General features: G+C 35.4%; 2 protein-coding genes across 4 annotated transcripts in view; one reads left to right on the top strand and one right to left on the bottom strand.

Moving 5' to 3' along the window:
• The window catches only part of FAM98B (family with sequence similarity 98 member B), a 30,883-nt gene extending 22,036 nt beyond the window's left edge, over nucleotides 1-8,847 (top strand). The window contains exons 7-8 of the mRNA XM_008064440.1: nucleotides 5,599-5,766; nucleotides 8,067-8,847. Coding sequence (XP_008062631.1) covers nucleotides 5,599-5,766; nucleotides 8,067-8,429 — 531 coding nt within the window. The 3' untranslated portion in view covers nucleotides 8,430-8,847. The remainder of the gene's footprint in view (nucleotides 1-5,598; nucleotides 5,767-8,066) is intronic.
• A 6,504-nt stretch (nucleotides 8,848-15,351) lies between these two features.
• Nucleotides 15,352-17,782, bottom strand: part of RASGRP1 (RAS guanyl releasing protein 1) — an 84,420-nt gene continuing 81,989 nt past the window's right edge. For all 3 annotated transcript variants that reach the window (XM_021715736.1, XM_021715737.1, XM_021715738.1), the window contains one exon: nucleotides 15,352-15,486. In XM_021715736.1, coding sequence (XP_021571411.1) covers nucleotides 15,352-15,486 — 135 coding nt within the window. The remainder of the gene's footprint in view (nucleotides 15,487-17,782) is intronic.

Below are 17,782 nucleotides of genomic sequence, written 5' to 3'. Positions count from 1 at the left end.
AGAAGGGCTATCAAATGAGATAGTGAGAAAGATATAGTAAACAACTTGTCAAGAAAATGGGGCATAAGTATATGTACAGGTAATACAGATGTCAACAAGTCTTATTAAAAGTGCTTTTAGACTGGATGAATGTGGGGGGTGTTCCAGTTGAACAAGGGGTTGTGAGGTAGAGGCATTCTCAAATATGAATCTCTTCAGGTGGTTTTCTGGAGAGCTGTTTCCCGTTACTCCCATCTTGTCTTTAATCTATACCCAGGCTTATTCTGGGACTATCTCCCTGCCTGCTCTCCCACCCACCCCACCCTGCATCCTAGCCTGGAAACTCTCTGGGCAGTAAGCCTGGGACCATTATAGGGCTTCACCTCACTCTGGGAACACTGTCCTGTGTTCCTTGATGTCCAGTGTCTGACAGTCATTGGTTCACTTGGGTTATCCAGTTTTTAGTTGTTTCAGGTGGGAATAAATCTGATGTCTGTTACTCTATCTTGGTTGCAAGTGAAAATTCAGGTATTGTTACATTTTTAAAAAATTAACTGGGTAGTTGTTCTTTCCCTTGTGATATCAGTTGGGGTCAGTTATTACAGTTTCATTCATCTCATGCCTAGGCTGAGCTGTAACATCCAAGATGGTTTTCTCACATACCTAGATTCTTGGTGCTGGCTGCTCTGGTGCGTCCATTCTCTTCTTGGATTTCACATGGTCTCTCGTTCTGTGTGGTGTCTTGTATTAATTTCCTGTGGTTGCTGTAGCTATTGCCACAAATTTAGTAGCTTAAATAATACAGATTTTTTCTCTTAAAATCTAGAGATTAGAAATCTGAAGTAAACGTAGAGTTGCATTCTTCCTGGATGCTTTAGGTGAGAATCTGTTTCCTTGTATTTCCTGGCTTCTAAATGCCACTGCATATTTTGGCTCTTGGCCTCATCTTCTATCTTCAAAGCCAGTAACTTGATACAATCTTCACATTTTTTTCTCTCTCTGCTTCCATTGTCATATAACCTTCGCCTGTCTCTGACATTCTTGTCTCTCTCTTAGAAGGGTTTGTGATTATATAAGGCCTACACAATTCAGAAAGGATAATCTTTCCTTCTCAAGATGCTTAACATAACCACATCTGCATCTGCAAAGAAAACATTCATAGGTTCCAGGAATTAGGACATGGGCATCTTTGGGGGACCAGTCAACCTACAGATGTTTCATCTTCCTTCTAATGGAATTTTATTTTTTCTTGTTGTATTTCTGTAATATGGCAATATGTTAAGTATACTTTTAAAAATTAGGTCTTCTAATGATAATATGCTTTTGTTCTTTTTAAGTATAGTTTTAAAAATTAGAACTAATAAGTTCTCCATTTTCTGTATACTTTCCCCCTTAGAAATTCTGTAGACTCTTTCAGCTTTTATATTTTTCTTTATTAATTTCTTCTTTTTTGTTTTCTTTGTTCTCTTTGAAACTCTTTATTAGTAGTCAGATATTGGATATCCTGGGTAGACCTGCTTAAGTTGTTTTTTTTTTTTTTTCTCATTTTCCATCTGTTTCCCTTTTTATTTCACTTTCTTGGAAATGTCTTCAATTTTATTTTGTGCTTGGTGCTGAATTTGTGTTTCTGCAGTTATTTTTGTTTATTTATTTAAATTTATTTATTTAAATGTTTTATTTTTTGAGTCAAAGTTTCACTCTGTCACCCAGGCTGGAGTGCAGTAGCATGCTCACAGCCACCACAGCCTCAACCTGCTGGACTCAGCGATCCTTCCACCTCAGCCTTCCAAGTTGCAGGAACTACAGGCATGAACTACCACGCCTGGCCTGTCTGTCTGTCTGTCTATCTATCTATCTATCTATCTATCTATCTATCTATCTATCTATCTATCTAAGAGACAAGAGCTCACCAAGTTGCCCAGGTTAGTGTTGAACCTCTGAGCTCAGACAATCTTTTCGCCTTGGCCTTCCAAAGTGCTGGGATTACAGACTTGAGCTACCATGCCTGGCCTCTACAGTCATTTTAAAAATTTCTATGAATTATTTTTGATTCTTAGTTTTCTTTTTTCATATGGCTTTTCTTGTTTTTGGATATACTAGCTTCTTGAATGAAAATGGAAACTTTTTGCCGGGCTCAGTGTCTCAGCCTGTAATCCTAGCAGTTTGGGAGACTGAGGCGAGTGGATTGCCCGAGCCTGCGGGTTTGAAACCAGCCTGGGCAACTTGGTGAGACCTCGTCTCTATAGTAAATCAAAAATCAACCGGGTGTGGTAGCGCATGCCTGTAGTTTCGGCTACTTGGAAGGCTGAGGTGGAAGGACTGCCAGGGTGGCAGTGAATGTATGACTCTACTCCAGCCTGGGTGACAGAGTAAGACTATATCTTTATCATTTCTTCCCTATTTTCATGGTAGAAAGATATGTCTCATATTGCTGAGTGACTGTCATTAAATATTATTTTATATATATGCACACATATATACATATATACATAGGTGTACACACACACACACACACACACACACACACACACACACACTCTCTATTGATAGACATTGAGGTTTTCTCTAATATTTGTCTCTTGTTTGATCCTTTAATGAAATTTTTGGTAGTTAAATTTTTGTTCATGTCCATGATATATTCTTAAATAGGAAATTTCTTTATTAAAGAATATGGTTTTAAGGCTTTTGATGCATACTCCAGAGGTGCCCTTCAAAAAGATTATACCCATTCATCAGTAAGGTTAATCTAGTTTCTTTTCTCTGTTATTTTGGTAATGTTAAGATAATACTCTGAGTATAATTTTATAATTTTTCCACTAAATATATTGTGCTCATTGTCCAATATCTCTAAAAGCTGTATTTCAATACTCTTAAAAAAATTTTTTTTGTTTTTGAGATATAATTAACATAAAATTTACCATTTCAAAATGTATAATTCAGTGGTTTTTAGTATATTCACTGTGTTGTGTAACCCCTACTGATATGTAAGTCCAGAACATTGCCATCAACCCAGAATGATGTATGCACCCCTCAGCAGTCATGCCTAATATTCCCTACCTCTAGTCCCTGGCAACCATTACTATAATATACTTTCTGTCTGTATGGATTTGCCTGTTCTAGATATTTTATATAAATGGAATATGTGACTTTTTGTGTCTGGCTTCTTTCACTTAGCATAATGTTTTCAAGTTCATCCATATTGTAGCATGCAACAGTACCTTGTTCCTCTCAGCATCCTTTTTATAGCTGCATTATATTTTATCCTACAGTGATTCAATAATATTCCCAGATCTAATATTTTATATATTTTTTTCCTGTATTAACTAACATCAGGAATGTTCTTATATATAATCTTTTTTTTTTTTGAGTTGGAGACTCACTCTGTTGCCCAGACCGGAGTGCAATGGCACACTCACGGCCACCCCAGCGTCAACCTGCTGGGCTCCAGCAATCCTTCTGCCTCAGCCTTCCAAGTACCCAGAACTACAGGCGTGTGCTACCACGCCCGGCTAATTTTTTATTTATTGTAGAGATGAGGTCTCGCCAAGTTGCCTAGGCTGGTCTCAAACCTGTGACCTCAGGCAATCCATTCACCTTGGCCTCCCAAAGTTTTGAGATCACAGGCTGAGCCACTGAGCCCGGCCTATAAATTTTATACGTAAATTTCAAAGTATATTATTAAGGTGGATTCCTAAACGGAAATGTACTATGGCAAAGCTTATGACTCTTCATGTTCTTGATTCCCATGGTTAAATTGTTTTCCATAAAGTTAGTATGAATTTAAACTCCTACCATTAGGGTAAATGAAATTTTGTCTCATTTTAGCCTCTTTAATTATTAGAGCATTATGAATTGTATTGCTAACTTGATGGTTAAAAAGGATTAACTTGTTTTAATTTGCATAGTATTATTGGCAGAGTTAAAGTTTTTCCCATAAACTTATTAGTCATTTTAATTATCTTTTTTTGAAACTTGTGTTTCTATTTTGACTTTGTTTTTCCTATAGAGTCTTGTTTTCCATTTGTTTGAGCCTTTTGTATATTAAGGAAGTTTGCTAGTTGCCTTATTTAATGAAAATATTTCCTTCAGTTGTGTTTAGATTTTGGTTATACTTTGTTTAGATTATGAAGTATTGAAATTTTAATTTTTATAATGTTAAATTTTAAAATTTAAAATAAAACCTCAATTAACTCTTTATTCTGTTTGGTATTTCCTTTGTTATATACAGTGTGCCTTGTTGTTATCATTTTTTTATAGAGAGCCATCAGTTCATTTCAGCACTATTTAAAAAAATAGTTCTTATTGATTGTGATGCCTTATAATCTATGCATTCATATATTTATGAAGCTCTGAATCTCAATTTACTTTTATTTCATCAATCTTTTTTTTTTTCTCCCAAGTTCTAATTAGGTAGACTGAAATAGGATAGTGCACTGTTATCTGTATGTGCTTGCGGATCAGGTAGGCCTTTATTAGTATGTGAGCAGAGGTGTGATCCTTTCTATATTTTGGGGAAAATAACTTAAGCTTCCTATGCCTCATTTTTTTCCCCATCTGCAAAAGGGTACAATAAACACTAACTACCCTAAAAGGATGTTTTGAAGATTAAAGAAATAATGCCTATACCTGTGAAACAAACTTGCACATCTACTCCTTGAATCTAGCATATGATGTAAACATTGAAAAAAGATAATGTTTTACGAAGTAAACAGCATCCTGGCACATTTAATAAATGCTCATTAAATATTAACTGTTAAAGCAATGATAATTTCATATTGCATATTAGTATCTGGCAGGACTCTTTTTTGTTTTTTGTTTTTTTAAGTTGGAGTCACTCTGTGCCCAGGCTGTTGTACAGTGACATGCTCATGGCCATCGCAGCCTCAACCTGCTGGGTGCAGGTGATCCTTCTGCCTCAGCTTCCCAAGTAGCTGGGACCACAGATGCATGCCATTACTCCTAATTTTTTTGATTTTTATAGTAGAGACAAGGTCGTGCCAAGTTGCCCAGGTTAGTTTCGAACCCCTAGGCTCAGGCAATCCTCTCACCTCAGCCTCCCAAGGTGTTGGGATTATAGGCATGAGCCACTGCATCTGACTTGGACTCTTTTTTTAAAAAAACGCTTTTAGTCATTCTTACATATTTATTTTATGGATTAATTTTAGATTTTTAAAAAATTCTCCCAAAACTCATTTCAATAGGCTTATAAGTTAATTGTGGGGAAAACTGACAGTAATATGTAATGTCCCCATCTAGAAATTTATTACTTCTTACCATTTTTTATGTTTCCCTTTTGTTTTTGCAAGATTTAATGATAATTTCTTTTTAAAGTTCCTGTATGTGTTTTTTGTAAAACTATTTTTAGGTCTTTTGTTTATATGAAGAGTGACTTTTTTGTTATTTTTTGATGAATTGTTGGTAGTTATATATTCTTTTAGCATCTGTTGGTTTAATTTTTTCATTCTACATAAAAATTATCAGATACTTGGATGTTTTTGCTCTTTTCTGGTTTCTTGTTTGTGCCTTTACCCCTTTTTCCTTCTTTCTGAAGATTATGATTGTTATCATTCTTTCATTAAAATTTACTTTTGTTCTTTTTCCATAACTTTTGTCATTTAGGTAAAAACAGATGACATAGCAAGAATTTACCAGCCTAAACGTTATGCTTTGTCACCTAAGACAACTATCACAATGGCGCATCTACTTGCTGCTCGTGAAGATCTATCCAAGATCATTAGGACAAGTAGCGGCACTACTCGGGAGAAAACAGCATGTGCCATTAATAAGGTTGGTTTTTCTTTCAGCACAGTGGAGAGTGAACTTAAAATATCCTCATCTGAAGTTTTATCAATAGCTTTAGCAAGAATTATTTACCTTATTTCTAAAAAGTAATCACTTTTTGTCATTAAGAAAAAAGTGCTTTAGAAATTCTTTCAAGTACTAAGAGACTCCTTATAGCCTTGGTGTGCAGGTAGGAAGAGTACATGCTTTGGAGTCAAACCAACCTGGGTTCACATCCTAGCTCTATCATTTACTTAGAGGAATTGCCCTGGGCAAGTTACTGACTCTTTTTGAGCGTCTGCTTCCTGATTCAGAGTATAGATCCATTTCTCTAATAGTATAATTTATAGAGAACTATAAATTAAACAAGCTCAAGGACTCTGAATTTTTTGCTTTACACCAGCAATAATAAAAATAAACTAATCTAGAATGTTTATGTGAGCCCAACTAGCATGTTCTCTCCATTTAGGTAAGACACTCCATGGCAAACCTTCTTACAAAATAGCAAAAAATCAGAAACAAGGAATTTGGATAATTTTAAAGCATCTTTTCTCAGTATAGCTTGAGATAGGATACTTTTTGCCAGAGAGATGGTTGTTTTTAAAGTCTGTTTGCTAATTATTGCTCAGTGAGGCATTGCCAGTGTTTGCTTCCATTTTGGATCATCTCCCTCCACCTTCTGAAAGTGTGCCTTCTGAAAGTGTTCTGAAAGTGTCCTTTCTTGAAATATATTACCTAGTATCTTGCATTGGGTTCAAGTTTAGTCTTACTGGTTATAATTTAGTCTTACTTGATCAAGAGTTCTGGTTTTATGAATGAACTTATAATTAATAGTCCAGTTATTTGAGGGTAATCTTATGATCAGTTCTAGCATCTCCATGTGCCTACCAGCATACCATGTTTGGTAGTGAGACCAATGAGAATACTACAGAAAGCTCTTTTTTGGATTTGGTAATTAGATATGATAGATATTATTGCCAACTTTAAAAGAATATTTGTTTGCATATTTAGAGCCTTGTCCCACAGGGAGGATGTTGTATTTTTTGTCTTTCATTTTTGACATAAATTCCTAAACATGATTTTGATTAGAGGATCAAAGGAAGTGGAATCCAATGGATTCTTTTGTCATTTTGAATGAAGCAATTGCTGCTTTACATGCTTTTCTAAAAGACACTAGCAGGAAGCTACTGGTTTCCACTTGGCTGTGGTGGGTGAATGATACCCTCCTCACAACTGTCTGTCTTTCCCTTTGCTCAGGAGTATATAAAGTAATTCCTTTCTACTGCAGGTTGGGTACTTAAACTAAACTCTTTCTTGGTTTATTTTTCAAAGTATTGTAAAACATGACTAAGGAAGTATATCAACTCTTTTTCTTAGAATAACTAGTATCATCACTGCAAGTATGTGAGCTTGTTTCTCCAAAGAAAGGAATAGTTCATTGAGAATCTTTTGTGTTTCCTTATAGTAATATCTGAGATTATAGGTATATTTATCTCTGACCTCACTGCATCCTCATGTTATATATACTTCATACTTTGTTGAAATAAAAGTGTTCAGTCTTTCATTGGATAATCCTTTCCACATCAATGGCAATGGAAAGTTCAGAATTATTGTTGTATAAATGGATATGAAGTTAATGAATGTAGGGTATGTAGTCAATGCATATTGAAAATGTTTTGCTAAAGAAATTTCTTAGTGAGATGGGTACTACATTTGTTATAGAATTTGTTAAACAAATTTAAGTGAAAGAAAATTAAGCCTTCAGTTTTAGAAACATTCCCCCAGATTGTTTAAAAAAATACCACATTCTGAGAATTTGTCATATGTAACACATTTTTTCATACTTCCTTTTTTAAAAAAATATTTTAAAAATTGAAACATAATTATTGTACATATTTATTGGGTACCTAATGATGTTTTGATACATACAATGTATAGTGAAGAGATCAGGGTAATTTGCATGTCTATCATCTCAAACATGTATCATTTCTGTGTGTTGGAAACATTAGGTATCCTCCTAGATATTTGAAACTATATATTATTGTTAACTATAGTCATCATACAGTGATATAAACACTAGAACTTATTTATCTAGCTAAAATTTTTTCCTTTAACAAATCTCTCCTTATCCCCCCCATGCTTATATTTTTAATGTTAATGTGTACTGCCATGTCTAATACCTTCATGTCCTTAAATATCTGACTTCTGTTTATTAGAAATAACTTTACTATCCCTTGAAACTTTTATGTAAATTCTAATTTTTAAAATATTAGAAACTAAAAGAAAATGTTTCTTTCTTCAAACAGGTGCTGATGGGAAGGGTGCCTGACAGGGGAGGACGGCCAAATGAAATTGAGCCACCACCCCCAGAAATGCCCCCATGGCAAAAAAGACAAGAAGGCGGCGGCGGAAGGGGTGGTTGGGGTGGTGGTGGAAGTAGAGGAGGTGGTGGGGGTGGAAGAGATGGCTGGGGAGGTGGAGGAGGTTGGGGAGGTGGTGGCGGAGGGGGAGGAGGATGGGGAGGTGGAGGTGGTGGTAGAGGAGGTTTCCAAGGCAGGGGAGATTATGGTGGGAGAGGGGGCTATGGTGGGAGAGGGGGCTATGGTGGAAGAGGCTATGGAGATCCATATGGAGGAGGAGGTGGTGGTGGTGGATATAGAAGATACTAAAAACAACAGAAATTAGATAGCAGTGCTTACTTCTTGATAGATGCATTAAACATAGTGTTCTAAATAACAGACTTGAATATCATCTTTGAAGTAAACACCATGTTAGACTCCCTGATGATACTATTGTTGAATTGGATTAAGATATAAGGACATTGTTTTATATTACCAGTTGATCTCTCAGATGAAGTGATGATTTTTCCATATTCTGTCTACCCTTGAGCATGTTGTGTCTTTTTAAAAAACAAAAAAAAGAACAAAAATTATTTTTAAAAATGTAAATATTTATTACCATCCAACTTAGAAAATGGACAGTATTTTATTGTCATGATTGACTTTAGACTGTTACCTGAATTTTGTTCAGGTTTAAGGCACATAAATGGCCCAAATGTAATGGAAAGGAATATAGACTCTTGCCTTATCTGTATGCCTGTGGATGTGTTTTGTGTTTCATGTTTCTTTGTCCTACTTTACAAAATAGGGAAGGAGACTTATAGTTGTATTCAGTAGGTAATTGTCGTGATTTATTTTTTTCTTTTATAGAAGATTCCTCTGTCCAGGTTTCTGTTAAAGTTTCATAAATTGAAGCCCAAGTTTACATTTTGCTATGCAAATTTGTTTTCTAATTGAATTTGAAATCTGAATGATTTTTGTTTGACAAAGCAAAGGTAAAGACTGAAGTCAGAATTACTTTAATGGGATAGACACATACCAATTTTACTTGATGGTGTGACAAATATTCCTATAAACTGGTCTCTTCATTCGTGCCCTCACTTTAAATATCCAAATGTTAAAAGGCAGGCTGAGCTGTTTAACACAGGATTAAGGCAGTAATTTCCAACTTCAGTGGATCAGAGGTAGGGCTAAGGCATCCCTTGGTAATTCTGATTCACAGCTAGATTTTGGAAACACAGGGTTAGAGAATGTTTATATGTGGCTTGGTATTTGGAACAAAGGCTTGGGTATTAAGAGTTGTGTTCAAATCATGGCACTAGGCCAGAAGTGCTGTTGGCTTTATATGACTTTAGTTTCCAATGACTGATTTATTCTATTTGTCAAATGAGGAATGGGATACTTGGCGCCTTCTCAGGTTGTTTCATAAAGACCTAAGTACAAATGCAATTTGTTGAAAATTTATAGAGGGCCTATTGTGAATGGTTTAAGAGGTGGGCCAAGTAATGCAATTTTTCTCTTAGTATAGAAAGTTAGATTTAAAAAGAGCTGGTTACACCATTTAAAAAAAATGTTATCATAAAATCTGTATCTCATTGTAGACTCCTAGTCAATACCTGTGCTTAATAATAACTTTGTATGATCTAACCAACTCAGACAGAATTGTTACCAGTAGACAAATGGCATTTGATGTTTGACAGGTTTTTTGTTAGTGTTTTTGCTTTATGATAAATTTTGTGGTAGCCTCTAAAATAATGTTAAAACTCTAAAAGCAAATATCATATGAGGTCTGACAATTAAGTTCGGGAACTCATCCTAGAAAAAGTGCTGCATACCTCACTACTGAATATCACTATGGTCATTTTCAAAGTACTTCATTTGGGAAGCTATGCAGTGATGCCAGCACCTAGTCCACACGTTAAAGCAATCTTGAATTTTTTTTTTTTTTTTTTTGGAGTGGCCATTAGAGCTGTTGTCTTATTACCCTTGATATCCTGAATGTCATCAAAATATCTTCCTTCAATATTTCCTGTCTTTGGATAAATATTCTTTGGATAAAGAAAAAAGTCACTGGGGGCCAGATCAGGTGAGTGGGGAGGGGTGTTCCAATACAGTTATTTGTTTATTGGCTAAAAACTCCCTCACAGACAGTGCTGAGTGAGTTGGTGCATTGTCATGATGCAGGAACTACTTCGGGATCATTTTTGCACACCTTTTTCATGCCAAGATTTTCAGTTAAGATTTTCCTGTTTCTCTATCGATTTTTATTTGGTCTGCTATGCTTCTCACAGTCAACTGATTATTTTGACACCCAATTCAATGAATTTTTTTAATGTTTTCACCAGTTCTGCTCGTTACTGGCCTTCCTGACCTCTCATCAGTGAAGCTTGCCCTCTTCTCAGAAAGATGTTTAATCCATTTGTACACTGCTGTTTTTCATCGTTGCATTGCCCCATAAACTTGGACTAACATGTCCCTGATTTCACTTCTCCCCTTGCCAAGTTTAACAAGAAATTTAATATTTGTTCATTGCTCTAATTTAAACTCTGACATTCTTGCGATGACAGCTCTGATGGCCATTCCGGAAAAAGAGTTCCAAAATTGCTTTGACAGGTGGACTACGTGCTGGCATCGGCGCATAGCTTCCCAAGGGGAGTACTTTGAAGGTGACCATAGTGATATTCAGCACTGAGGTATGTAGCACTTTGTCTAGGATGAATTCGTGAACTTAGTTGTGAGACTGCATATAGACTGTTGTCTACAAATGTATTTTTCAAGCTAACCCTTTGGAGATGTGTTTTTCAAGCTAACCCTTTGGAAATGTGTTTAGGATAAGAAAACATCGATTTTTTTGGTTATTTGGAAACTTGTTTTTTTGTGTGTTTATATTTAATGAAAAGACAATTTCATTTGTGATAGTTTTTTCCATAATTAAGAAAACACCTTTATTGGTAGCTATGAACTCTGAAAAGTAATTTTTAAAAATTATATAAGCAAAACACTATTTGAGTAAAATATTTCAAAAGAGTTATTAGTTTAAAAATCTTCATTTAAAACACTTACAATCCTTCTTTTCTTTTTTGGGAGCATTAATTGCTGACACAGAAAGGGAATTTACAGCGACTTTTGACCTTTTTTTTTTAACCACTAAAGGTTTATGGTAAATGTGGCAGGAATGATAGTTTATCCATTTTTATAAGATTTCTTCATATCTTCATAGGAGTACTGTTTAGTTTATTCACTGCAATCATATAAATCTTATCCATGCTTAGCACTTGTTCCTGGAATCATGTTGGAGTGAAATCACTCCTATTTACACATTCCTATAAACCTTACTTGGATGAAGAACCGAGTTGTCTAGACCTTAATCTTTTACTCTTTTCCCTAAGGTGGAATTTTCATGATAATCTTTGTTCAGTAAGACTGTCTTTTGTAGAACAGTTTGCTGAGCATTATCTAGAATAGCAATAAGGCAATGAGGCAATGTGATGCCTTAATGTAGAAGGCCATAATGTGAAAACATTTTATAAGTTGAGTGCAGTACAATGTACAGTATGTTGAGTGGCATTTCACTGCCTCCTAAAATCTAATAAATTTTTTTTTATCTCCTCTTCATTCCTTTTTGCCTGGTTCTCAATATCATTTTTTCCTATTACCTCATTTTCCTTCCTCTTTTTTCTTCTCCCTGTCTTTGTCCTGCCTGGTACCTAACAGCACCTACAGACATGATCTTGCTGGGAGTTTCTGCATTAAAGTAGTAACTGACCTTTCCTCCGGACCATATAAAGAATATATGCCCTGTCTGTATAATAATCACCACACCATTACTCATCAGCACTCACCAGAAGGGAAATAGGTGTTTTCTTTGAAACTGTTTGCTTTAGTTTTGGACATCAGGGAAACCTTGCCTCATTCAAACAAACAAACAAACAAACATTTTAAACCAAACATTTTGTTACCTGTATTTGTGACAAAAGAAAGTATGACAACCTAAAAAAGATCTGTGGCCACGAAAAAATGTCCTGGGCAGTGATACTATCTATACCTTGTAAGAGCACAGGCTACAGATATTTGGGGATGAGAACTGGGGGAGAAGGTGAAGGACCAATTTAAGCTCTCCTCCAGGGTCAGTGTGACGACATCTTTATTTTGCCTGAAGTATCATGAATTGCCAAAATGATAAATACACCCCCTTCCAAAAGTACTAGGACACATTCCACAGTGGAATTTGAGTGACTGAACCCCTTTCTCCATTAGTCTGATTAAACAAAAATTGGGAATTAAGGGAAAGTTAAGGCTATTTCTCATCATTCTAAATAATCATGGCCACAAATGAATTGCTCTGGGTGGGCCTGTATATTGAATGAAGCCTTTTTCTACTAATTTTATCCTAAGCTTCAAAGTCTCTCTTCTTTACCTGCTAGTTTGCTTAGATAAAACTGTGGAATTAAAGACAAAATCTTCAGATAAATGACAGCCTCACGTTTGTCTCCTTTAATGTTAAGTATTTATAGACTTAATATTTGGGGATCACTGTAAATTATGAATAAGATAGAAAGAGGTTGACAATTTCCATGCTCTTACCTCTTCATATTGTAAAAAGATTTAGAAAAATCTAAACTGAATAGTCGCTTTGCTTTTCCCAGGGAAACTGGTTAATAAAATAGGGATATGGACTTGGCTATGAATTATAGTAAATATTCCGGTGAAGTTTCTACATATTCATGAAGTAAAAGAAACACAAGACAATCATTTGTAGGGATCCTAATATCTTTTATCATATAAATATTACACAAAGAAAACTTACATTCGGTATCAAAAAAACTTTACAATCTGTACATTTGTTTTCTTCTTGTACTTCTATATTATATTTCTTCAGACAAATTCACAACTGCTCAGTAAAAAGGTGAGTCACTGAGCAAAGAAAATGAGAAGTGACGCTGCTATTAATAAAACAAGATTTATCCTTGTTTTGGCAGATAAATATCTGACCAATCTTATTTTAAGTCAGTATGAGATGCAAACAAATATGCATCTTAGGCTTGATAAACCCCAAAATTATTTCAGTTTATTCCTCTAGATTCCACTAACCCCACATAGCTCAACACAAATACTGTTAACTTACACACTATACTTCCTTGGCCTTTGCTGGACTGTAAAAACCTGTGATGAAATTACTTTCTCCTGTCTATTTTAGTGATAAATTCTGCAATTACTTGAGACCCTCTAGCTATTCTGAGTTGGACTAATTAAGGGACTGTGACATTTTGAATTCCTGTAGATCGCAGGTTATTTACATAAAAACTAATCTGGGGGTCTTTATTTTGGATGGACAGTAAGAAGAATGAAAAAAATTTTGTTCCATGACTGTGTTGAAAGAAATTGAGCTATACTGTCTTTGGTTTATATCAAATAAAAAAAAAAACAGTGACGAATACGAACTTTAAAGTTTGTCATAACTTGTTTGTTCCATATAAAGCAAGTATCAAAGTGCTACTATAAGTTCATATACTAGGTGGTGGGTCTAAGCAGCCCTGCTTTGGGTATTTGAATTTAGATTTAGAAAAGGGTAAATATGTGTGTAAAATGATTCTTTAAAATGTAATGAAACACTAAATACAAGCAAGTTCTGTGTCACTAAAACTCAGTGCAAGGAGGAACACAAATGGAACTGGTCTTTCATCAAAGAAAATTCTCCATGATCTGTATCCTTCAAGTAAGCAATGCTGTATATATACATTGTATTCTTATGGAGACTTGGTGGTGTTAGCTTTAGGTTTGGAACTTTTAACTTTTAAGATTATATTCTTGGCAATTGGTCAACTTGTTTATGAATTTCATTCAGCCTGATAGCAGATTTTATAGGCATGGAAGCTAAGTTCACTCAAAGGAAAGATGATCATATGAAATTTTTTTAAAAGAACTAAAAAGAGTCTGACAAGTGACTAATAACTAACAAGTGGCTAGTTGCCCATGCAACTAAATGAGCCCACTGATCATTCACCTTCATAATGAAAAACTCAGAGAACTGTTTGTTGTGATTTTGTCAAACAACACAATTTGCCTTGTGAGCAGTTTCTTCATCTTGTAACAAACTGAACTTTATACTTGTGAATTTGTGTAAATGATTAAAAGTTGTTTAATTCACTTCCACATTTTATGAAGAAACAAAATTCTAAGCCGCATGCATGTTTGATATGGTATATACATATTATATACATATATATATGCTGTCAGCTGTTACTTAAGCCACTGATCCAGTTAACTTATTTTTAAATAGTACTAACAGTGAAGACAAACTTAAGCACAAATTTAGTTCAAAAACAGAACTTTAAAAATCATTTAGTTCAAAAGATAAAGAGTTAGACTCTTCCTAGACCAATTTTTATTTTAAAAAAACTATCAATTCCTAATTCTATCCACTGTAGAATATATGAGGACAAACATACTTGCATTATGTTTATTTTAGCTAAGTAGCCAATCATACAGGAGATGGTAGTAGTTATGTTTCCACTTAATTTGATTACTTATTTTAGGATGACTGTAAGATTACAACTATAAATGGACCTGCAGTTAGATAATGTCATGTTTGGTAGGCCTCTAGAAAGTTGTAGCTAAATGAGTAGAAATTCATTTCTAGGTAAATATGCTCATATGTGTATGAGTGTAGTGAGGAAGGGGAGGGGACAGAGGCTAATTGATTAGATCTGAGGTAGTGAAGTAGGAACCAGATTCACAAAGAATGCCGGGATATAGTCAAAGTAAAAATACTTTTGGAATATGGGTATTTTTCCATTATAAGCAAGCTTTGGATGGAACAAAGTAAGTCTTTCAGTTTGCAGGAAACCCAGGGAAGGAAGCAAATACATTTTCCAGAGATTTTAGTTCTAAGGAAGAATCAGCCAGGCGCCCACTGTGATGCCACTTTGTCAGGAAACTATAGTCAAGGTTTAGCATACTTTTGGTATTTGGCCCAGAAAAAAAAAGCAAAAAAAACAAACTTAGTGATCTGAATGGCAAAAGTTTAACATTCTTAGCTTTCCTCCCCTTTGAATCGACGCACTGAAAGTTAGAAAACAATACTTCACATTAAGAATCTTTTTGGTAAGTAAGCAGTAACAGGCTTTTCCTTTTAAAGTTCTATTTTAAAAGCTGGTCAATCTAAGGTTCCTCGGGTCTTTGTGTTAATCAATTTAGGAAATGAGAGCTCTAGTATACTCATCTACAGATTTGTGCTCCTTGAGTTTCTGGGCTAAGAACAGTCACCCTGCTCCATTTGAGCTAAGACATGGTTGCTTTTTTCAAGCTGGAGGGATTCTATTTTCTTCTGTGCATATTTCAGTTGGATCTTTAGGGCATCATTATCTGCTTTCAGGGTATTTATTTCCTAAAGGGAAAGCAGAATGAGGTAATGTTAATAAAGCAGCAATGAATAGCAAATCAGTTACAATATTAGGAATGCTACATTTGATTGGCATCTCTTATTCACTGTGGCTGAAAATTAAAAACTATTTTCAAGACAGTCATTTTGCCTTGAATAGAAAATAACAAGTTAAATATCAAATAAGCATTTGCAAACAGCAGTTAGTCTTTATTATCGTATCAAAGTTGTGTGTAGTTAACAGGCAGAATAGACCATTCCTGGGCAATAGGTAGATAGACAAAGTCTTTGGGTGTTTTATAGCAGATCTTCACTTGGCAGAAATAAAGAGTCTCTGGTCAGGTCCAAGCCATGAAAGCAGTGACTGAGAATTCTGTATTATGAGATGTTACAGTTAATCTAAGTTTCCCCCGCCCATTGAAAATTAATGTGCCAGGCAACCCCTTAGGGTCCCCTCCCACTGTGGGAGCTTTTCTGTCCTTTCAATAAATCCTGCTTTAAAAAAAAAAGAAAATTAATGTGCCTTTTGATAAAGATAAGAATTTTACCCCACCCCCTAATCTGGGATTTCGTGATCTAACTTGCAGTGACTTAATTATAGAGCCAGCAGTTGATTTCCAGTCTTCAGATTTTGAGTCCAGGGTTCTTAACACACTGAGTACCCCAAGAGAATACTGTGTAAGGGCAGTATCTGGGTAATTTGGGATACACTGGGCTGTTTCTTAAACCGAATTACCTAGCTGTTAGCTATTGTATAATATTGAACACTTGCTATGTGCCTGATGCTGTTACATGAGAATAGAACACTCGACCTTCACAAACACCCAGAAAATAGGTGGTGTATCTCAGTGTTATAGGAGCAGAAAATGTTGCCATATAGTGTAAGACTGGAGGCTTGAATCCTAGTATATCCAACCCTCAGAGGTTTTGTTTGCTTTTTGTTTTGTCCCATGCTGATTCAGAGATATGCATATTCTTAAATATGTAGTATTTATTGATATAATGTTAATATACATTAAATATATTTAACCGATTTAATTTGACTAGTTATTGTGGATAGGGCCATTGAATTACAGACTAGTAATTGTAAGGATTTCATTGAATAGGAAAGTGGGACACATTATTCCTTTAAAACATACATAGTGAATTCCAGACCTTAGGTCTATCAGACAAGTAAACAGAAGCAACTGGAAGATGGTGAAAGGTTTTACAGGCTGCATTACTGGGTAGGAATTCTTCTAGAACTAAATCATCTGAAGTCTCTAAGCCACTTCTCAGCATTGTTGCCAATTACTTTACCTTTTCACGGGCATGTAAAATGCCAAGATTTAAGGTGAACCTTGGAGAGCGTAGAATCCTACCTAGCCTTGTATTTTACATAGAACCAAATAGCTTGCAGAGTTTAACAGCTGGTGTCAAAAACATCCAGGACTGGAAACACAAATATCTGTTTCCATCAAAGTTCTTTCTAGTCTGTCTTTTTCAGGGTTTCCTTTATAGTTCTTAAAAGTTGCATTTGGCAGTTTCTACTCTTAAAGAGAAAGGGGTTTATGTAACCCATGTTTTGCTACTTCTGATTGACTTGATTCTTAAAAATCACGTCTTAAAAAACAACTCTGAGCAGCCTGGATGTGATGATTCATGCCTGTAATCCTAGCACTTTGGGAGGCAGAGGCGAGGGGATTTTCTGAGCCTACGGGTTCAAGACCAGTCTGGGAAACTTGGTGAGACCTTGTTTCTACAATAAATCAAAAAATTAGCTGGCGTGATGGCATGCACCTGTTGTTCCAGCTACATGGAAGGCTTGAAGCAGAAGGACTGCCTGAGCCCAGCAGGTCGAGGCTGCAGTAGCCATGAGTGTGCTCCGACTCAAAACAAAAATAAAAACAAAACTCTGAGCAACAGAGTACCTTTCATCTATAACATCTGTTCTTTTTTCATATGTTCCTGCTAATATTGTGTTATTTGTTCTAGGCACCAAATTAAGAGTTTCATGTACAATATCTAACTTGTTTCTTTAAATATTTCTCTAATTCAATTTCTAGGAGTCTAAATAGGGAAGGTACAATGTTGAAGACAATGCAGGGAATCTTGAAGCCTTGTGGACAGTCACTATGTAGTATGTAGAACTATCAAATGTATTCTAACTGACTGGATGTTGGGTTTTTGTACTGATGGGCCTCCAAAAACAGTACAAAGTTGACGTTTTGGGAAAAGCCAGACAGGTATTCTGTCCCCTTTAATAAAGTGGATGATAATGTTGAAATTAATGTATCCTGCTTCCCTGTCTCTAAAATGGCTT

The sequence above is a fragment of the Carlito syrichta genome, unplaced genomic scaffold (genome assembly GCF_000164805.1).
Source record: "Carlito syrichta isolate Samal-C Ts95f unplaced genomic scaffold, Tarsius_syrichta-2.0.1 Scaffold307338, whole genome shotgun sequence".
Taxonomy (NCBI): Eukaryota; Metazoa; Chordata; class Mammalia; order Primates; family Tarsiidae; genus Carlito; species Carlito syrichta.
Note: the sequence above shows the minus strand (reverse complement) of the source record. Positions and strands in the feature narration are given on the sequence as shown.